The following is a 23,309-nucleotide window of genomic DNA, read 5'->3' as shown; positions in this document are numbered from 1 at the left end:
AGTTGGCAACAAACAAGAAATAATGTTGGAACGCTTTCGATTTGTATCATGTTTAACTTTTATTTTCCTTTTGAAATTTTTATTATATATTTTATATATTTTTTATTTATTTTATTTTTAATTTATTTATTTATTTTCTATTGTTAAATTTGTGTTTCATTTAGTGTTGTTGCTGTTGTTGTCTTGTTTTGTTTGTTGTTTGTTGTTTGTTGTCAATAACATATATTGTACAATTTGCTTAAGTAACTATTTATAATGCATAATAATAATATATGTATATAAATTATGTATTTATATATTTATGTTATTATGAATTTCCATTTTCGTTGGATCTTGCAGCGCAAACATTTTCAATTTCAATTCTTGATTAATCATAATAAATTTGCTAATATTCATTTGTTAGATTTATTTATTTATTTCCTTTTTTTTTGTTATTATTTTGTTATACTTGCAGTTATTTTTTCTTTCCTTTTTCGTGTGTAGTTTCTTTGAGCTTTGATTGTCTGTCAGCTGCAAGCACGCTGCCCCCTCCACCCACCTCATTTCATCATTGCTAAGACATTGACTTATTAGATTAATGTTAAGCTTACGATTAATGTAGATTTCTTTTCGTATCGTTCAACAAAACAGTTTGTTGATATAATTACATGCATGTGTAGGTGTAGGGTAAATATTTAAAACAAAATTTTCCCATGGAAGCTAACAAAAATAGATTACATTCACATTGACGTTCACGTTCACATTTCACATTTAGTTTAAACATTTACATACAATAATTATAACGCAACAGTGGCTAAATATACACATTACACATTCTACAATATGTGTGTAAATATTATTACTACGACGATACGCTAGTGTTTTTCTTTTGTTACTCTCTGCTGTCTCCTTGCAAACTTTATTTATTTTTTTTTTTTGTATTTTTTTTATTTAACTTTTATTGTCAGCAATTCTTTTTTTTTCTTTTCAACAAAGCGCAATGAATTATTTAGTTAAAAGACACACAAAAAAAAAGGAAAAAAAAAATTATGCTAAAAGCTAACAGCTAACGGTAATTACATGCTTGCCATCTCTGTCGTACACACACACACACAGATACGCATACGGACGGACAGAGTGCTATGTGTGTGTGTGTGTGTGTGTGTGGGCCACACTGCCTACTAAAACAATACATACGGAAGATAGACTCGCATTATTATTGTTAATTAAACTAAGCCTTACAATGTCAACAGCTCTTAGATACTTATTAAGCCTATTCGCCTTTTATTTTATTTATGTTTATTTTGCGTAATCCTGTGTGTGTGTGTGAGTTTGTGTTTGTTAGTGTGTGTGTGTGTTTTCCATTAACATTTACATTAGACACTCATATACGTTATGCGTAGTATGTTTATATAGTACATATGTATATATATATTTGTTTGTTTTCTTTTTATATATAGTTGATATATATATATGTATATATATCCATGTATTATACATTCAGTCAATTTATTGCAACAAAACACATTTATTTATATATAGTACTTTCTGTTTTTTTTTTTTTTTTTATCTATATAAAAACGAAGTTAAAGGCTCTCGAAAATCGCAAGCAAAACTTTCACTTTCACTTTCACTTTGTATAACATCGACTACATGTAAATCGTTTCGAAATTTATTTTCCAGTTTAAAAGCTCTCTTCTGTCGTTTTTTTTTCTTGTTCTTTTAAATATATATAAATATATATATTCATTTTTAATAGTAGATTTTCATTTATTTTAAAATCAGGGCAAAATTTGTTTTTAAAAACTATTCTTTGAGCTTGCAGGTTGAGATTCTGGCACCCGAAAACGGAAATAACTTTACAAAAAACTGAGCCTGCTTTTCTGTACAATCCAAAAAAAAAATAAAAAAAACTAAATTACAATTTATGAATACACAAAAAAAAAATGTATATATAGAACACGTATAAAAAAGTATTGAAAAAGTGCCAAAGGCGTTGTATAAAAAAAGCTAAAATATGCTAGTTACATATACATACATCATATATATCATATATAGGTATATATAAAGGGCTAAAGCTAGTTAGGGGAGAGAGGGAGGGGGGGGGTAGGGGAATGAGGGTCTGGGATAGAGTAGAGTACTTAAGTGGAGCGTTAGCAACCATTTGGTTTTATTTGTAATCGATTTAATAGTTCTTTAGGTGGCTGCAACTTGATTTCTTTTTTGTTTTTTTTTTTTTTGTTGTGTACATCATCAGCTACATCACATACATCTCTGCGTAGTTATATATCTGTGTGTGTGTATATATATATAGATAGTCATGTATGTTTGCTGCATTTTGGTGCACACATGCAATACTCTAATACAATTGCAAATTTATGGTTGTGTGTGTCTGTCTGTGTGTGTGTGTGTTTGTGTGTGCTTTGTCATCTCGTGTTGTGTGTGCTTCAATGCCTGCCGCGTGGTAATCTGATGGGTATATGCGGATATCATGTATCCTCCAATGCACCGATGGCATACTGCTTGTTGTTGTTGTTGTTGCTGTTGTGCTTCAGCTTCTTCTTCTCGTTGTGGTTGTTGTTGTTGTTGTAGTTAGACGGCAGCTGCTTTATCGTTATGACATCCTTTGGCTTTTGTTTTGACTGCAACAGCTGCTCCTGTTCCTGTTCCTGCTCTAGCTCTTGTTCCTCCTGTTGCTGTTGTTGTTGTTGCTGTTGTAGTTCCTGCTCCAGATCCTGTTCAGCCGCTTGAAGTTGTTGTTGTTGTTGCTGTTGTTGCTCTGGCATTTTATTGATATTCTTGTTGTTATTGTTGTTGTTGTCGCTGTTCTTGTCAATGGCATTATCTTCATTATTATGATTATTGTTGTTGTTATTGTTGTTGTTGTTGGTATTATCTGTCTCATCTGGCTTGGTATCCATCTGCAGCACTTGCTTCGCTTTACTTTCCCACAGCATGCGGTTGGCTTTTAGCTACAATATTTCATCGAGAGAAATAGAGAAAGAGAGAGAAAGAGAGAGAGAGAGACACAAATGAGTAATGGCAAAAATACACCCACCACATAACACAACAGCTTGGCATTATGCTACTTAATATCATAAAAATCCATATGCTCACACATACATACATATACATATATGTATATACTGTATATATATTAGTATGTGTTTACACGTATTCTCGCCTCTCAATGCATAAAACGTAATTCAAGCGTTCTACTAGATGCCAATGCCCGCTGGTGTCCCATTATTTATAAGCTGTCATTATTTGTTGCTGTCGCTGTTGTTGTTGTTGTTGCTGTTGTGCATATTAACCAATGGACATTGTAAACACTCGCCCCTCAGCCCCCGCTTTTGGTCCCGCATCATAATTGTGATCATTATGCATGCAAACAGCAGATGCACATTAAGTGTAAATGCAACGCGTGTTGCACATAGCCAACAACAATTTTCGGGGCATAATTATATTATATGCTCTTGCCACAAAATGCACCACACATAATGCTTGCTGCAACACACTCACACACATACACATCGAATCAAATCTTCGCTAATTCTAAGCGACATTTTATGCCGCCTCCGAAACACGATTTGACGTTAATTGCGAATGAAACCTCTTTTGGGGTCGCAAGGCTCGCTTCATTTATCATAATTTTGATAAGCTACAAAATTCCCATTGATTAATGATGCAGCTGCTCTGATTCCGTTGCAATTTAAGCGCTAAATAAATGATACAACATTTGTGGCCTAAGAACAAAATTTAAATTCAAAAGATTAGCTGCAGCTTTACAAAAAAAATAAAGAATATTTCAGCTATTTTCATTGCAATTTAAATGCTAAAAAAACAACTTGACTTTTTGCCAAACAAAAAAATACAACTTTAAAGAATCTTGCAATTCTTTTCATGGCAAATTAAACGCTTAATAAATGATCCAACATTTAACTAAAATTTAATTTAACTGATAGGCTGAAGCTTTAATACAATTTTTGGATTTATATGTATGTAAAAAAGGAAGAATTCTGCAGCACTTTTTATTAAACACTAAATTAATGATTGAGCATGAAATTTTAAATTTAAAGACTAAGCGAAAGATTTAAGATTTGAGATTGGCAGAGATGGATACATAAAAGTAAAGTGTTCACAATCTGCATTTATAAATATATATTATAGATCTTTTCAATGCAAATTAAACACTAAATAAATGATTCAACATTTTTGGCTTAAGTAACATTTCAGATTTAAATGAAATGTATAAATTAAATGAAATTAAATGTATATATAAAAAAAGAATATTGCAACTCTTTTAATTTTAATTTGCAATTTTAATGATAAGCTGAAGCGTTAATTTGACTTTTAGCTCTTTTAAATAAAGCAAAAAAGTGATAAATACAAAAAAAAAAAAAAAGATTTTGCAGCAAACGTTAAAATAATGATTACACATTTTGAAGCCTCAATTTGACTTTTTGCCGAACAATCCATATTTATATGAAATTTGAATATTGCCCACAAAAGTATGCTAATTTTTTTTTTGTTGGTTGCTTGCTTAGTAAGCAAAGTGCAAATTCAAATTTGTTTATTCAAAATGCTAGTTTTCTATGGGAATCCTTTGCGATAAACCTAAAAAGTCGCATAAAACACAAAACTACATAGAATTTATATGAATTTATGTATTGTGGCAGAGGGGAGAGGGGAGAGGAAAAGTGAAAATCATTTGCATTTTCGGCATGCACACACAATTGATTCCACATTACGGGGAAAACGCAACTGTGATTGCGCAGAGTCGCAGCGCAAAAGATAAACTTCCACTAAATTGGCCAGCTCAATTAATTTTTAATTTTTGCATTTTGTCGATAGCATATTAAAATGCCAAAAAAAAAAAGAAAAAAGAAAGTTATGCATTTGCAACACGATATTAAATTCTGTTCGGTTCCGTGTTGCTTTGGGCTGATGGGCAAAAAGGTAATTTATTAAAAATATTTGCAATTAACATAAATTACGCGCATAAAATAAAATTGGCGGCATTTCAATTGATTATAATTGCCTTTGATGCTACAACAGCAGCTGGTAGAGCAGGAGGAGGAGGCGGAAGAGAACGAAGAGAATGAACAAATAGACAAATCGACGCACGTTGGGCGCCCTGCGGATAGTAAACGCCAGCTGGAGGCGGGTGTGAACAAGGGGGGAAGCGGGGGAGGGGAGAAGGTGGCACATGCAACTCGAGGCTCTTTGTGTGTTTGCCGTTCTGTTGTTGGCATTTCAATTGCGCATATGTACACGACATGCGAGTGCTAAGGGGGATGGGGGGTGAGGGGTTGACGGGGAAGCTGTGTGAGAGTGAGAGGAAGAGGGGGGGGGGGAGACTGGGTGCGAGTCTCTGTTGTGTTTGCAGGCATATCTCTCGCTTGTTGGAAGCTTAAATTGGCATTTATGGCGAGCTGCTATGCAACCTTCTCTCTCTCTCTTTCCCCTTTACTCACACACACACACGCACACACTCAACCAGCTGTGTATAGCGAATTTGGAGCTGTCAGGTTGTTGGTACAAACAGCAATTGCAGTTGTGACAGCAAACGTGGCGCAACGTGACAGCATCGAAAAATCAAAGTTGCAGTCAAATGCGAGTTGAGGCACAACTCGCTTTTAACCGCCCCACTGCACCGCAGCGCCACCTGGAGGGCAACATCAGCAGCAGCAACATTCACAGCAACAGCAGCTGCTGCTTGTCAGTTGCTTGCAATTTTAATTTATGAGCAGTCCTCGAGCAAATGTCGCCCCAACTAATGGGCAATGCGACAGGTCGACGACGACGACGACGACGACAGCGACAGCAACACAGCAATGGCAACCGCATCAGCACTTGGCTGTCCCCCACTCGTTGCCACTCCACAACTGCACTTGGCATTCAAGCAGCCAGTCATTCAGTCAGTCAGTCAGTCGCCAGCTCAACTCATCGCAACTCAACTCAACTCAACTCGACTCGACTGCGCGCTCAGAGCTCTGCTCTAATTAATTAGCCGCTAATTTAACGCGCCGTGTAAAGCGGCGACAGCGACGACGGCAAAAAGGACTTCACAGGATGTGCACTGCTTGCTGCCACGCCCCCCGACCCCTGCCCCACGCCCCTTGCATTCCTTTGGCCAGCTGCATGTAAATTAAGCGTCGCTTCTTTACTTTTGCGCTGTTTCTTTTGCTCAGTTCTGTTTTTTTTTTTTTTTTGTTATTTAACAGTTTAGCCTTTGTAGCCATTTTTTCTCTAGTTTTTTGTTGTTTTCTTTTATCAAATCAGCAATTATTAATATTAAATTAACCCAAGTTAAATTGCATTAAGACAGGACATTTGTTTAAAACACTAACAAAAGCTCCTCTCAAAGTTTACAGCTGCATTTTCAAATTTCTACGCAAAGTTTTCTTTCGCGGAGCCAGTTGAGAAATCTTTTGCTTGCCAACAAAAAAAAAAAAAAAGAAAAGAAGAAATTTGTGTAGTTTCTCGCGAGCTGTTTTCAGTTTTTCCGCTAGTTGAATTTGTTGTTTAATATTTGCTTTCGACTCTTCAAATAAACTTGTAAACTTTCGTTTATTAAGTGCCATAACAAACTGAGAGGCTCTAAGAATACAAAATTAATATTATTTTTAAATTAATACGGAATTTAGAATTCAACAAGATTAACCAAGAATTCAAAATTAAAAAAAAAATTAAATTCTTTGTTAATCTAGTTTAATTCTAAATCCAGTAGAACTTTTTCTTTATTGAGTCTAGTTGAATTGCCAATTAAAAAAGAATTAAATTCAAAAGCAGCAGCAGATGATAATGCTTAAAAATTGAATATGACATAAATTATTGTACTTAGAACTTGATACTGAAATTATGAATTAAGAAACTAAATTGAATCAATATTCAATGTTTAAATTGAAATATTACTAAATAAATTAGAAAATCAATATAATTATTCAATGAGAATTTCATACTGAATTTACTAAGAAATAAAAATCAACCACTTAAATAAATTAGATTGCAATTAATCAATTAATTAACTGGTTTGTCAATTGTTGCTTTAATTACTTCATTCGAAAATGACACTGAACTTAAAATGAATATTTTGTGAGTGAGATAATAATTATTACAATATTAATTAAAATAATGCAATAAGAGTTGTTAATGGTTAGAAAATGAATTAAATTAAAAAATTAAACTGCATTTTGATTTTTAATAGAGCTACTAAATAATGAAAATCATCCTTATTAGGATTATAATGAAGTTGAACTTGCTGATGTTTAAAAAATAAATATCATTAATTACAAATTGAAGCTGTATTTAATTAAATTTGAATTTAGAAAATTAACATCATTATTTAATATGAAATTGATTCTGCATTTATATGTTAGTGATGAAAAATATTAAATTGAATTAAATGAATAACAATCTAATTGCAAAGATAAACAACATAAAGGAATTGAAATTGTTGATGTTTAAAAGAAATATTATTTCTTAATTGGTAGTTCAAACTGCATTTCGAATTGAATTAGAGTTTAGAAAATAAATACAACATAATTATTTAATAAGAACTCGACACTAAATTTATAATTCAGCTAGAATTGCTAATTGGATTCGAATTAAAGTTAAAATGAATTTTATGTTTAAATTGAATAATATAATTATTTTGTTAGATATTGAAACTGAATTTAAAATACTGCATTAATAATATTGAATTGAATTAAATGAATAATAATTGCGAAAATTAGCAAAACCAACGGAGTTAAAGTTGCTTAAATAAACATTTAACTAGAATTTAACTAAGATTTACAAAAACAAATGTCAATTAAATTTGTTTAGTTAAATTCTAGTCCAATGCACACACAAAAAAATGCAGTTAAATGTTGTGAATGTTCAAAAACAAAAATAAAGAAAAAGAAAAATCAATATAATTGCAATAATTGAAAAGAGATTATAGCAATTACTTTTCGCTGCGCTCTTCAACTGAATGAAATGAGCTTTGAGCTTATGGCTTATAGTTGACGGTTGGCTCTTGGCTCTTGGTTGTGTTGCTGTAAACAATCGCAGCACTGAAAATCGCTCTCGACATGCCCCAATATGTCCTTGACAGCGGCGACTGTTGAATGCAATATGTATTTAGAGCAGCAGACAATTGATGGGAGCTTCTAGTTGGCAAGCTGGCTGGCTGGGAATAGAGAGTGCCACTTGTGCACAACAATTGAGATGGCTCAATTCATATTTATTTTATAAGCTGGCCCCAGAAAGTATGCTACATATTTTGTTGTATTCTCATTGATTTTCAAATGGCAACAGAGAGACAGCGAAAGAGGGAGAGAGAGAAGAGAGAGGGTGAGAGAGAGAGAGAGAGGGAGACAAATGGTTTGTGCCTGGCAATATGTTGATCAAATTGGCTAAAGCCGAGCACGAAGCAGAGACAAAATAGAAAATAAGTATGCAGAATGCGAGTCTCACTCACAGACACACACACACACACACACAGAGGCACTTTTGCAACAGGCAAATGAGCATGCAACCAAACTAAGTGCTTGCCGCCATTGTTTTTGCCAGCCAAACGTGCCCCAAGCTGTGTGTATCTAAAACACATTTCAAACGGGGCAAATTTCGTTCTTCCTATTTTCTGTTTTTTTTTTTTATTTTTTTGCTCGTAGTGTACATCATTATCATTGTCATCGATATGATTCTACTCTGTGTTCGTATGCTAACTGTGTGTATGTGTGTGTGTGTGTATGACCCCAGGGAGTGCAACCCCCCTCTTTTGCCTCTTTCCACCCTTTCCCCCGCCCATCAACAAGAATGCTAACAACAGCGACAGCGATACGAACCCATGTTAAAGTGGCTGAAAAAAAGAATAATACGAGAGAGGGCAAGAAAAAACAAGGAAAATACGTAACAAAGTAGAAAAAATGAAGAAAATATATACAAAATGCAAAGTGCAAAAAAAAGGTGAGTGCAAGAAACAAACAAACAAACAAAACATTACAAAAAAAAAAAAAATAAAAAAAATTACAAAACATATACAAAATCATGTGTAACAAGTATGCAATAGTATACAGCATGCTCGACTAGCAAACACCCTCTAAATACCAAAATAAATATTATACAAATTTATATACATAATATCGAGTTAAACTAAGACGAATAACTGCCAAAAATATGCTAAATATGCTCTGAGGTTTACAGATTATCTCTAGCTTAACCCTTAAACCCTTACCTAATGCCCTCATAAAAAATCGTATTAATATGTGTTAGTTACAATTTGTCTACTAGTATTATTACTACCACTGCATATACCCTGTAAATACCCTAATAAAAGTGCATTCTAATGCTGCACTGCAAATACCCTCTAAATACCCTATAAAAGTGCACTGCATGTGCCCTCTAAATACCCTAAGAAACGTGCATTTTAGTGTTAACACAAAGTGACAAATGGTATTATGTTCATGCCGAGAAATTACGTATGCGACATGTGTGCAATGTGATAAATTTGAAATTGTGGCTGCTGCTGCTATTTGAACGGAAATTTACAGGGTATGCGGTGCAAGAACACAAAGCTGAATATACGAATATGGCTGAAATGCGTTGCCACAAAGCAAAAGTTCAAAATATGGCAATGACAGAACCAGCAGCAGCAGCAGAAGCAGCGACTGGCAGCAGCAGCAACTGCAATTGCAGCAACAACCACACAGCAACAACAGTGACAGCGACAGCAACAGCAACAACAGCAATGAACAGCGGGTTGCATGAAACCGAAGCACACACAAAAATGACAATGAAGATGGCAACACAAAATTGGAGCGACAACAAAAGGGATGGGCGCCATGTTGAATGCTTTTGGGGATATCCGGATCGGCGTGGCACGAAAAAGTGGATGAGCGGTGGAAAGGGGGAGGAGAGGGGAATGCGGTGAACAGCGTGTCGCGGTTGTTGTCTTTGTGTGTCTGTGTGTTTGTGTTGCAGCATTGCATTGCATTGCATTGCTGTCTGCCCGATTGACTGTCTCTGACCTGCCCCAAAATGTGTCTGACTCGACTTGCCTCGACTCCACTCGTCTCATTTCGTTTCGTTGTTACTTTTGGCCCTGCCTCAATGGGATTGCCTTACCCACCTTACCCCGCCTGCCTGCCTGCCTGTCGTGTCTGTCTGAATGTTTGTTGCACATACCTTAGATGTATTGTCCTGCACCCATGCATCTGGCTTACCGTAGTCCGGGGGATTCGCATACGGATCGTAGCCCAGCACGGATAGCATGGGCGCTATGTTGGCCATATCGTGCACCACATCGCTCGGTATTTGGTCGACCCACTTGGACAGCGCCTCCAGATTGACCGGCTTGATAACCTGATCCGACGACCTTTCCACCCTGTTGATGTTCATATTTTCGTGTTGTGCACACAATTTCCAATTAGTTAATGCTGCTTTGCCATCGCCTTCGACTCACTTCGTTGTTTATACTCACTTGGACAGCGGCACTCCATTGGGCTTATTAATAAATTCCTCATGATGCAGCACAGCTTCGTTCCATGGCACATCCAAGAATTTCAAGATTTTTCGCATCCATTCCTCTGGATGCAGCACCAGCTGCTCGTAGTAAACCTTTTGAAGACACAAAGAACATTCCCATTGTTATTAAGTCAAGAGTGCATAAGTGTGTGCTTAAGGCATTCTTATTTTGAACAGCGCTGTAAGCATTGCAATTTTCATCACGAGAACTTCATTTTTATCTTATTTTGAACTGCAATTATTGTTGCAATTACTTTCCAGAAATTATTAAGTCGATTCAGAAAATGATTATTTTAATTACTGTTGCAAAATTGCACATTGACCATTTCATTTTACGTGCTCAACAATTTATGTTTTCATTACGCTTGCTAATCTACTCTAACGAGTTGCTTAAGAGGAAGCAGGGTTGTCACCTGACTCAAAGGTAAATATACAAAAGCTAATTTATTTTAACTTTTAACTTTCTTTTTAGTTAACAAAATAGCCCACAAATTAGTTTTTTTTTTGAAGATTTGCTTCATAGCAAGCAGGGTTGTCACCTGACTCAAAGGTAAGTGTACAAAAGCTAATTTATAATATTTTTACTTTATCTTTTAACTTTCTTTTTAGTAAACAAAATTGCCCACAAATTAGTTTTTTTTTTTTGAAGATTTGCTTTATAGGAAGCAGGGTTGTCACCTGACTCAAAGGTAAATGTACAAAAGCTAATTTATAATATTTTGACTTTAACTTTTAACTTTCTTTTTAGTAAACGAAATTGCCCACAAATTAGTTTATGTTTGAAGATTTGCTTCATAGGAAGCAGGGTTGCCACCTGACCTTATGGTATCTATGCAGGCAATATACTTAATTGTTAATGCCAATGCTAATTTATTCTAAGTTTAACTTTTATTTTTTAGTAATCAATTTATGTTTGAAACAGGGTTGTCACCTATTTTTAAGGCAACTAAGCAATCACAACTTGATTAAAGTTGAAGCTATTTGAGCAGCTAAGATTGCAAGCTAATAAATTTAATTTTTTGATTATCAATTTATGCTTAAGGACTTGCTTAATAGTAAGCAGGGTTGCCACCAGTTTTTATGTTGACTAAGCAAGAAATACAGAAATATACTTTATTAAAGCTAAGCTATTTTTGCCAACAAACTTGTTTTTTTTTTTAATAATAGTTTATGATCAAAGACTGCTTTAATGGGAAGCAGGGTTGCCACCTTATTTCACTCGAAAAACTGTGAAAGCATTTATAGTTTTTAAAAATAATTTATATTGCTTTAAGCAAATTTCATCGAGTAATTATTTCTACATTTCAAAAAGAACTCTTAAGTGAACTACCAGGGTTGCTGCCTACCTAAAAGCTACGTGTGCTACGTTCATCATGCAATTAATGCATCTTAACAAATTATGATTTCTATTCCTGCGAGTGCATTTTGTTTGCATCCGAATGCAATTACACAGTTATTGCAGACAGTATTCACATGGGAGTGAATAGGGTTGCCACCTCAGCTCTACTTGTCTCGACAAGCGAATGACTGTTAGTGATTTTTGCTTTTAAATGCAATTACATGCTTGTGTTATTTTTTTTTTTTGCCATTTGGTATGAAATGAAAATGAAAAATAAACGCGACATCAGGGTTGCCACCCCACCGCGGCAACAACACCAACTCACCATCATGCAGCGCTCCTTGCCGATGTCACGGCACTGCTCGTGCATCAGCTCGATGGCATGATTCCACTTCTCCATGCACTGACGATAGCTGGCCAAATCGAAGCCGGTGATTGTCACCTTGCGGGATATAATCGAATGAACCGTCGCCCGTCCATCGCGCACCATGAATAGGAATTTCGCCTGTAAGTGTATGTGTGTGTGGAAAACATATAGAAACGATGTAGAAAAAGAAGAAGAGTTGCTCGTACTTACGTTGGGAAATAGCTCGATAACATAGGAACCCATTTTGAGTGTGAGCGGATCCTTGTTACACAGACGCGGCGCCGGTTCGCCATGCTTCGCAATGATTTCGAGGCAGAACTGGGCGATGGCGCTATTCATGACCTCCTTGGTGATGCCCGCCTCCTGCAGTCGCAGCGACTCCTTCGCGGACTTTAGCCAATGCGAGCGCAGCTGCAGAATGCGCGGAATGACGCGCGTCTCCTGCCCGCAGCTAAATGGATGATACCGACGAGAAAAAGACAAAAAGACAAAGAAAGAGAGAGAGAGAGAAAGAGAGACATATAGCAAAACAATGGCGGAAGCATGAAGCAAGGTACAACACACTGAGAAAAATTACGTGCTCAAAACTTGAAACAAAATTGCAATTTGAAAAAGTTCTTGAAACAAGATTTCCAATCTCAATTACCATTTTGACATTACAAATAAAGACATGAAACGTTATTTAAGAAATTCTTTTGTATATTTTGTACTCTTTGGTATATTTTTAATGTAGTACTATATCAATATACCAATTATAGCTTTTGGTATATTAATTTGTGTATATTACAGGAATAATATCGCACTGTTTTGCTTTTACTTTACTTTACTTGTTTGTTCTTTAAAAGAATTCTTGCTGAGAATAAAAAAATCTTTTTTAAATTTGTAAAATTTGTCGAGATTCAAGAAATTTGTTCATGGTCATAAAAATAAAAGTACCACCTAACAAAAAATTATTTTTTGATTTCTTTTAAACAATCCAAGTTCATGAATTTTATCTTTATATGCGCTTGTTTGTTCGGGATTCAATTTTGACATATTTGCAATTTGGCATTCAGAAAAGTTATTGTTATTGTAAAATTTGTTCTTTGATTTAAGAATTTATCTGCTTTAATCATTTAAAGATTGAAGATTTTTTTCTATTTAGCACGTGTTTTTCTTGTTGTGTAGTTTAAGCTGCCAAGTGGTTGGTAGCGGGAGAATGGCGAGAAACAGTAGCAATTGTAGCAGGATGTGAGATATGCTGCAATGGGAGGAAAGCGGGATACCAGGATACCAGGATACTAGGATATGGAGTGCTCGTTGTCGTATGTTGCATGAGATGCCATGTTACAAAATGGAGAACAACACAATGATGTTTGATATCGCATTGCTTTCGCTTTGGCTTTGGATACGGCTTTGGCGCAAACGGATGTCGCATGCTGATGCTGCCTCCGCCTCCGCCTCCACCTCTGTCGCCCGAAAACCATGTTGCAGCCTGTTGCCTATTGCCATTGCCTTGTTTCGGTGCCTGTTGCAGCTGGTTGGTTGGTTGGTTGGCTGGCTGTTTGTCTGTGTGTTTTTTGTGGGCCTCTCGCTAATGCATTCGGCCAAATGGAAAAGGTTACTCGCAACTCAACTCAATTCAGCTCAACTCAATTTCAATTTCAATTCCAATTCCAACTACAACTCAAACATGCTAGCATAAAATCGAAATTGCGAAATTGCTTGTCGCGTTTTCGGGTTTTCTTCTTTCAATCCTGCCTCCGCTCCTCTCTTAACAGCACTTAAAGCACATTCAGAGACGAGGAGGCGCAAAATGTGGAGGCTTTAATCAGTGAGCTATGCTGGCCCCCACAGTTGATTTGTTTCCCAGCGTCATTTAATTTGCAAATTAACAGCGTCAAATATGCAGCTGTAAATGAAGCTCAACTCATTTCTCCTTCCCTTTTTGTACTTTTCTACTTTTTTGATTTTTGTATTTTTTTTTTTGGTGTTTTCTTAGCTTAAGCAATTAACTCAAGATTGCTGAGGCAGATAAATCGATTAATCGATTATGCAACTGTGCAGAAATCTTGTGGAAATCCTTTGCCTTGCAGTCGTTGATTTGCAAATTGAATTAATTTCAAGTGGCAACAGTTGAAGTTAAAGTTGTGATGCCCGAATTAAATGCTCTAAATGCAGAGCTTAATTATGAATGTGATTTACAAAATAATCTAGTATTTGCAATCTAGTTTAACTTAATTGGAATTGAATTGTATCAAAATATTTCATTAGCATTTATATTTTAAGCAAGCGCTCAGAAGTATGCTACACTTTTATTATTTATGCTGCCCTCAAATATGAGCAATGGTCATTAAGTATTTATACAAAAGAAAATGAATAAGTCAAGTCTGGAAAAATAATCGAACAATTGCAATTGCAATTACATTTAAGATGAGCTTTGCAACATTTTTGCTCTTTTTAACTGAGGGCAATTATAAGTGTATTATTATACATTAAGCATTTAAACAAAAGAAAATTGATAATTTGAATATTGCAAAATTATTCAAAAGTTACTATATGTAATTTTCTCAATTGAAATTCTCAAAATATTTGCTGAGCTGTCTATTTTGCACTACACTTTTGTTGTAAAGATGTGTTGCATTATTCATATTATTAAAGCAAGTATTTATAGAAAATAATATGCAGACATCATTACCATTACTCTGGCATTGATGAAAATATACCAGTTAGTTTCTCAATTGAAATTGAGCTCGACAGCAAAATATTTGATGAGCTTTGCTATTTTAAGCGAGTGCTCAAAAGTATGCTACACTTTTGCAATGCAGCAAATTTGCGATTTGCAGCTTGGATTACAATTAGTTAAACGTCCTTTGATACTATGCGAAATGTATTTGCAGTGCGACACATTAGCAAGCTAACATCCCACTTCTCCCCTTCCCCCTTCACAACCAAACCCCTTCACATAGCTGGAGTGTCCTGTGCTAATCTGCCATCTGCTGCGAAGCCTTTGAGTGCATGAGTCACAAAGTTGTCTCGTTGCCGTTGCCATCGCCCCGCGCTGTCGAGTCGAGTCGAGTTGAGACCAGAGTCGAGGTCAGAGAGTACAAGGGTGCTCTCTCTCCCTTTCTCTTTGGCAAATATATATAATCTTGGGAGCTATTACATGCGCGTGTTTTATATGCAAATCGGACGAACAAAAGCTAACGAGGCCATCGCAAAAAAAAGATGAAAAAATAAACGTGAAAAGAAAACCGAAGCAAAACAACACTGAAGCAATCTACATAGGAGACGCGTTGGATCTACAGATGGAGCTGGGAGATGTATCTGTAAATGGTGGCACAAATTTAACTAAATACATTGCTGCCGCGATGTAAGTTTTTAAATAGCGGAAATTGTGCTGTGCAGAAAAACTCAAGAGGAGAGAGAAAGGACAAAAAAAAAAACGTGGCATTCACTGCTGTCGACAGGCTAGCGCAAAGACCACGATTCAGGATTCAGGACTCTCGACAGACAGTTTTAGAGCCAAGAGCCACAAGTCAAAACTGGCAAAAAAATATGTATATATATGTACATATATAGCATGTATATAAAAAGAGAAAGGGAAATTGTTAATAAAATAAGCAGGGAAAAGCTTTAAACTCATTGCTCACCCCGCTGCTCTCCCTCCCCCCGCCGCCACCGTCCATCGCTTTGTCTACTCACTCACATCTGGCTGCACAAAGGACGAAAAATTCGTGGCTAATTACTCATGCGTAACGAAAACTTAATAATCTAATTCATTCTCTGACAGCTACGTTCGTCCTCCACACGCAGCAAAAAAGCGTTAGACAGTGACAGCAGAAACAAAGAAAGAGAGAGAGGGAGAATGAGGCTGGGACGTGGAGAGATACCCAATTGGCCAAACGATGAATCCAACCATCCATCATGTCATATAATAAACATCTCTGCTTTCCTCGCCTCTCCTCTCGTTTCCTCTCCAATTTATTTCAAAAGTTTCGACCCAAGCACAGCTCTTTTTTTACACACACACACGCATTCACTTTTTGTATACACACACACATACATACATAAGCATGTTTATTACGTGTGTTGTGCAGTTTCCTACAAATTAGCTCAACATCTGATTGGCATGATCCATTTCCACATCTGCTTATCGATTACATCATCAGCATAAGGTGTCACATTTCAAATTAATTATGCCTCGTTTGCTAAATGTAACGTATACGCAGCGTTTGTTTTTGCCAAGCTATCTATACAAGCTATCTGTATGTAGTAATTATGTTGGCTGCATTGAAACCTATGAAATGCGGTGCATCATTTATTTTTGGAAACTTCTTTTGGTTTGTGCATCTGCATATTTGGTTAGCATATATTTCGCTTCAATTAGAGTTATGGTTCAGCTTTTTGAGAACCTTTGAAACTTGACAATTTGTTCGCGTTTACTTTAATTAAAGAAAATTTGCTTTTGACAAAAAAAACTTGCTCTTTTTAAGTTTTTGTTTATAACAAAAGTTATTTCAATCGTAGTTTTTGTAATTTAGTTAAAATAATTGCAGTCGAGTTACAATAAAAAACAAGCAGAAAAATTCTAAAGTTCTAAGTTAATTCTAATTCAAGTTATTTTTCAACAAAAATGAAATGAGAATTTATAGAAAGAAAAAGTTAAAATAATTGTACTTAAGCTACATTTCAATAAGAAAAAAATAAACAAATACAGTAAATAACTCAGTTTTTCAAAATAAAAATTGTTGACAGCTAAAGTAACTCGAATATAGTTAAAAGCACAGATCGTAATTATTAAAATATTAATTTGATATATTACGATTGTTAATTAATTATGAGTAAGTTTATCCAAAATTTGATAAAAATACTAAAATATAGCGAGGGCAATATTTGGTATTTTGATATAGTACTACATTGTAAGTATACCATCGAATACACAATATACCAAATTGCCAACCAAAGCAGCTAAGATTATAATTAAAAACACAAACCGCAATTACTTTCAGTTTGATTTCAAATATCACGGAATAATGATTATATATTGTTCTCTAGGATTTTGTTCATTAATCAAGATTAATGTTGACTAAGTTAAAACAAAATTATAAGTGATCACACTTTTTGAAAAAAAAATATATATTAAAAACAATTGAATGAATATGAATCATTTTTGTTTTTTGTTTTATTTATTTTGCGCAACGAATTGAAGAATTGTGATAATCGAAGAATATCATTTTACTTTGACATAAAGATAAATTATCATTGTAGAACTCGTTGCTTATCTTCAAGACTTTTATTAAACAAGTAAGTAAGCTGCTCGACTGTGAGATACCCGCTACCCATTTTTAATAAAGGCAAAATATTGCGGTATCATTTTCAAAATATACCGAATATACTGCAAAAATACTAAAAATATACCGAAAGGTATATTTGGTATATCGATATAGTACACCATTCAAAATATACCATAGACGGCACAATGTACCAGACCCCAAAGCAACTCAGACCAAATTTTCAGGAGTCATAACTACTATAGTATTTATTGTATATACCAAAATTCGCAACTCTAGCTTTAAAATTAGGCTTGTTGTTCGATTTTTTTGATTTGCGGGGGCGGAAGTGGGCGTGGCAAAAATTTGAAAAAAACTTGATCTGCGTGCAAACATAACAAGTGCAGTCGAAAAAAATTATAGCTCTATCTCTTATAGTCTCTGAGATCCAGTGTTTCATACGGACAGACACACAGACGGACATGGCTAGACCGACTCGGCTGTTGACCCTGATCAAGAATATATATACTTTATAGGGTCGGAGATGCCTCCTTATACCTGTTACATACATTTCCTGCCGGTACAAAGTTATAATACCCTTCTACGCTATGGGTAGCGGGTATAAAAACAAGTAAATTAAGCAAATGTAAATAAATTGTGAAAGATAAATTATTATTATAAAAAAAAAAAAGGTAAATGAATGAAATGCAACTAAACTATTAAAGATAAATTAATTATTATAGCACTAGGTGCTTATTAAACATGAAGTAAAAAAGTGAAATGAAACTAAATTGTGAACAGCACTTTATATCAATAAATAATTTCAATGCAATGGATATTTATGGTGATGAAAAGAACCTAAATTGTAGATTAAACGTCAAACAAATTTGCGAATATTGAAAAGGATATGGCACAACTTCCTCTTAGTGCAATCAATCAACAATATTTTTGTGAGAGACGAAAGTTGTGCCTGGCATATGTAAATATCAAACAGGTTGTATGAATTACACGTATGTACTCATAGTATATACATGTATGTATAGGTGGATGACAATAGGTGAGCAGGAGGAGGGTGATAAAGAAGAGCAGAAGGCAGGCGGAAACGGAAATGAGAAGGTGGCTTATGGATAAAAAGAACTTACCGCACATCGGGATGAGCATCGAGCATGGCGCGCATTAATGTCGTACCAGATCTGGGCACACCGCCTATGAATATTAATGGCATCTCACGGTTGTATGAATAGACGCGTTGATTGTCATCTGTGACGTATTTCTGGATAAAGTGGGCGTGGCACACACAGCAGCAACGGGCGACAGCGACAGGCGACGAACAGGAAAAGAAAAAAAAAATGAAATTAAATTAGAAAAAAAAAATACGTTGTAGGCAAAAAATTACGTGGCTCCCAGTTGTTGACGACAACGTCAACGACAAGGACGACGACGACGACGACGATGATGATAATGATAATGACGATAATTATGAAGCAGCTGGGGAGATGGGAGTGAACTTTTGGCTGGCTGGCGGCAGGTGGCAGATGGCAGGATAACGGATGTCGGGTGCCACAGGAAGGTGACGTTGATGCCAACTGAATTTGCGTAGGCTAAAAAAAAAACAACACACCCACACACACACACACACACCTGTCTGCCACACTATGCAAGTGTATGTGTGTGTGTGTGTGCTTTGTGTGTGAAAGAGCTGAGTTGCCCCTTAACCTTTGGCGCGCGCGCCTGTCGCATTAATGTCAATTTAAAAGGATTTGCCTACGCAGATTGTGAAAAAAAGGAAAAGCGCCTCACTCTCGAGTATCTTGAGCCCCCATATAATATGCAATGCTTAAAAACGCTGCCTCATTGTGGTAAAATTTGCGTGCAAATTTCCTAAGCAGAAGATCCGATAAAAGCAACCAAATTAATATTCGAGGCGTGAGATTTGCCAGCTGGCCATAAAAAAAGAACCAAAACCAAACCAAAACAAAAAAACCGCTTTCGATTAGTCAGCGATCGATTCAAGATAACTTGTATATATGCCATATGCCCAGTTGCCCACTTAATGTATGTGCTCTCTCTCTTAGCTCTTATCACTTGGTCAATAAAAAAAAAGTGATAAGAACGCAGCAGAGAAAGAGAGAGAGGAAGGGGTGAAGGGAGTGAAAACAGACACAAAGTGCTGCGACCTAATAATATTGATCACAGCCGAAGTCGCTTGAAAATTCGAAATTCTTGTGCACAATTCGATAAATGAATAATGATAAACTACGGACTGATCTTACACCTAAAAATAATGTTGAATGGTGTGACAAAAAAATCGATATTTATAGCTATTAAATTATCAGTTACTTAGTTTACTTAAGTGGAGCGTAATAGAGAAATTTACAGTGAAATACAAATTATATATTTTGAATTTTATTCTATTTTTCTTTTAACTCTGCTGTTTAAAAGAAAAATATAATTCATCTATTTTATATTATCCAGATTTGTTAAAATATTGAGTTCCTAAATATTAATAAAGTTGGATTTTTTTAAACCTAAACATATTAGGCAGTTATAACAAAATTTTGTCTCAAAATTGAGTTTATAATAAAGTTTTTCAATTTTAAGAGCATAGGTCGTAGCACTGCTATTTCAATGAACACATCTTTATATGCTTTTTTATATTAAAACATTTCTATATAGTATATATAGTATCTATATGAGCATATATATATATATATATATATCTATATTTTTTTAAAGCTGACTTCTGCTTTTTAACTGACATAATTTATTGCAAGAAATATGAAACTGCTTTTGGCAAAGGCAAAAAATGCTACACAAAATGATAATAATTTCCACAATTTTATTTTGCAGCTCTGCATATAAATAGATATCTATGTTATATTATATACATATATATTTTTTTAAAAAGACATTTAATATTAAATTGCCAGTTGCCGAAATATGAAATTTCTTTAATAAATGCAAAAAAATGGCTTATAAAACAGAATTTTCATATTGAGTTAATAAGTGAAATGATGTCTGCAATTTGTGTGGATTACAAAAGGTGATTGTGGCATTTAATTGTTTGTCATGTTAAAGAGCTTAAATCTACATTAACTCTGAGATATCATATTGAATTGCTTTTACTTATATAATATCATATAACGTTGCTATGGTAAAGGCAAACAATTTGTAAAAAACTTTAGGTGTGGTTTTTGATAATTGCATTTTGCAGCTATTTTGAATTAAAGCAAAGCAGTGTGGTACTAAAACATACTGAAAGCTATATTTGGTATATTGATATAGTACTACAATCAATAATAACATAATAATAAATAACTTCTTCCAAAAAATCGCGACTCTAGCTTTAAAGTTACGCTTGCAAATCGATTTAAAAATTTTAAACAAACATAACAAGTGCCGCCGTAATAAATTATAGTTCTATCTTATAATTTCTGAGATCTAGGGGTTCACACGGACGGACAGACAGACAGACGGACTTTGCTATATCGTGGCGGCTGTTAACGGTGATCATAAGCTTGGAGATGCCTTCTTCTGTCTGTTAAATACATTTCCTGGAGGTATAATGTTAAAATATCCTTCTACCCTGTGAGTAGCGGATAAATTGATGAGACTGTGGAAATATCCACATTAATATGTTATCTATGTGTTATTAAAGTCAATTGTCAATATTTACTGTAAGAAATATAAATTAAAGTTGCTTTGGCAAACAATTCTTTACAGTATTGAATTTACATGTAGTATCTTTGACGTGTCTGAATTATGATATTCAATAGCCAATTACCGAAAATTCTGTATAAAGCTCAATTTTATTTTGGATGTCTGGAAATTTTTGTTGATTAAAAGAGAAAATATCTGCATTTGAATAAACTATAAGACAAATAAATTGGAGACTGAAATAACACAAATTTATGAATTGCAATTGCCAATATTTGAGAGAAAGAAATACAAAGTTGCCTTGGAAAATGCAAACGCAAAAGAAAAAAATCGGAATATTCATTTTTGGTGAAATAAACGAAATGATGCCTGAAATTTGTGTTGATTACAAGAGGCGTTGCTTGCATTTAATTGCAGCCAAGTTGCTGCAGCAGCAATAAAAATAATCATTTTAATAAAGAATATGGTTTGCAATTAAGTTGCAATTGATTTAATCACAACTTATTGCTGATGTGAACAAGTGAGTCGCAATTGAAAGTGTTGGAAGCGTTGTATGTGTGTATGTGTGTGCAATCAATAACTGCACAATTGATAAGCATTCGAAATTGTATTGATTTGTGCTTATCAAGTGTTTGCGTATATATTAAATTATTAAATTCACATTATGCATAGAACGGAATAACAAAACGCTGAGCTGCACCCAGCCATTTGATACGGAACAATATTAAATGTGAAGCCTGGCTGCCTAATTGATTTGCCTCGTGTTGTGTTGTGTTCAATGGGAGAAGAAGGAGGAACACATCAATGGATTACTCTGCACACACACATACATACACACACTCTTGGCCATTAAGTGCTTAACACGTTGTGTTGTCTGTACAGTGCAGCTTGGCTAAAAGCAACCGTTTTGGCTGTGAAAATTGATACGTGGCCAATTGATTTGATTTCCTTCTCTGCTTTTGCTGCTCTCGATGCGGAATTCTTTTCGAGTATCCGGGGCCAACAATCTAATTCTCTCTGCTGTCCAAGCAAAGGGAAGCCAGAACCGCAGAACCGAAAAGGGACGGAACGAAGGGGGGTGTGGCATAATAAGAACTGTTAGTCCCGATGGCATTTGGCCAACTGATGTTTACAAAATGGTGTTCGACCATCCGATAACCAGCAAATCCCCCAATGACTTTGCATGGCTTGCGGTTAGGTCAGCGTGTGCAGTCAACATGAAATTAGTTATCCTGAATCTCCAGAGAGAAACAGAGAGAGAGAGAGAGAGAAACTGAGAGCAAGCGATTGGTTGTTGCCACAATTTGATTTATCATTGCAATCGTCGCCTGGTCAGCGCGTTCATTTCTAACTAACATGGCCGCAAGTGTAAATAAACTTCAACTATATCTTTCCCCTCTTCACACTCTCTTTAGCTCACGCTCTCTCTCTCTCTCTGGCCTTTGGCTTGTTTATTTGTCCACTTACCTCTACGTGCACCATTTGCGATGCCAAATCGTTTGTGGCATCCAGCTTGAAGAGACAGTTGGGTCGCAACTCGGTGAATTTGAATAGGAACATGGTGACAACAATTATGGCAAACAGCACCCAAAGGGTGACCTTCTTATTGCGATATGGCAGCCGCATCTTCATCTAGTATATATCTGTATATCCTTCTCTCTCTCTCTCTGGAACTGCCTTCGATTTTGTGCGATTTCAATCAAGTCCAGCCAAAGCCACTCGACCGAGCTGTCCTGTCTATTTGTTTAGCCTTTTATCGATTGATGCCACCTTCTTTTTACACTGATGACTGACTTTTGCAACCGTTGTGTTGCACACAGAGCTTAAATATGTAAATTGGTTTCTTCACAAAAATTTTGTGTGTAGTTTTGCGCCTCTCTGCTGCTGTTTACACTTAGATGCCTTTGCTTTGACTATCCTGCTGCTCTTGCTCTTGCTGTTGTTCTTGTTCCTTTTGCTGCTGTTTATGACGCTGATTGCTTTGCATTTCCTTGGCTTTTGTTTGCAGTCAAGCTTCGTTTTTCTGTGTTCTTTTTTTCCACAGAGTTTTTGTTTCACTGACTCGCGCTGCGGTCAGTTTTGCTGCACAAAATTTTCAATTCTAACTTTGCTTCCGTTTCAACGTTTCCACGTTTTACGTTTATTATTTTTATGCGCCGCTTATCGCTTCCGTTGTTGCATAGAGTTCTTCTTGGTTAGCTCT

The 23,309-nt window shown here is 35.4% G+C and overlaps 1 protein-coding gene across 2 annotated transcripts; it reads right to left on the bottom strand.

Moving 5' to 3' along the window:
- Positions 1-882: 882 nt before the first annotated feature.
- On the bottom strand, positions 883-22,741 carry LOC117563891 (protein-tyrosine sulfotransferase). 2 transcript variants are annotated; one of them, XM_034242455.2, is made up of 7 exons: positions 22,574-22,741; positions 18,592-18,722; positions 12,408-12,648; positions 12,156-12,335; positions 10,448-10,584; positions 10,153-10,351; positions 883-2,951 (listed from the first exon to the last, which is right to left on the bottom strand). In XM_034242455.2, the coding sequence occupies exons 1-7, from the start codon at positions 22,736-22,738 to the stop codon at positions 2,469-2,471; spliced, it is 1,536 nt and encodes a 511-aa protein (XP_034098346.1). In that variant the 5' UTR covers positions 22,739-22,741; the 3' UTR covers positions 883-2,468. The 2 variants fall into 2 exon arrangements, with proteins under 2 accessions (XP_034098346.1, XP_034098353.1); XM_034242462.2 differs by having other exon boundaries at positions 2,797-2,951; positions 10,191-10,351.
- Between the last annotated feature and the right edge of the window lie 568 nt (positions 22,742-23,309).

The sequence above is a fragment of the Drosophila albomicans genome, chromosome X, assembly GCF_009650485.2.
Source record: "Drosophila albomicans strain 15112-1751.03 chromosome X, ASM965048v2, whole genome shotgun sequence".
In the NCBI taxonomy this organism is placed as follows: Eukaryota; Metazoa; Arthropoda; class Insecta; order Diptera; family Drosophilidae; genus Drosophila; species Drosophila albomicans.
This window is presented reverse-complemented; position numbering and strand designations above follow the sequence as displayed.

Coding starts and splice junctions, on each gene's coding strand:
- LOC117563891 (XM_034242455.2), bottom strand. CDS start 22,738: ATGAAGATGCGGCTGCCATATCGCAATAAGAAGGTCACCCTTTGGGTG. Junction 12,649..18,591: donor GATGCTCATCCCGATGTGCG/GTAAGTTCTTTT, acceptor TCATCCATTTAG/CTGCGGGCAGGAGACGCGCG. Junction 12,336..12,407: donor TTATCGAGCTATTTCCCAAC/GTAAGTACGAGC, acceptor ATACACTTACAG/GCGAAATTCCTATTCATGGT.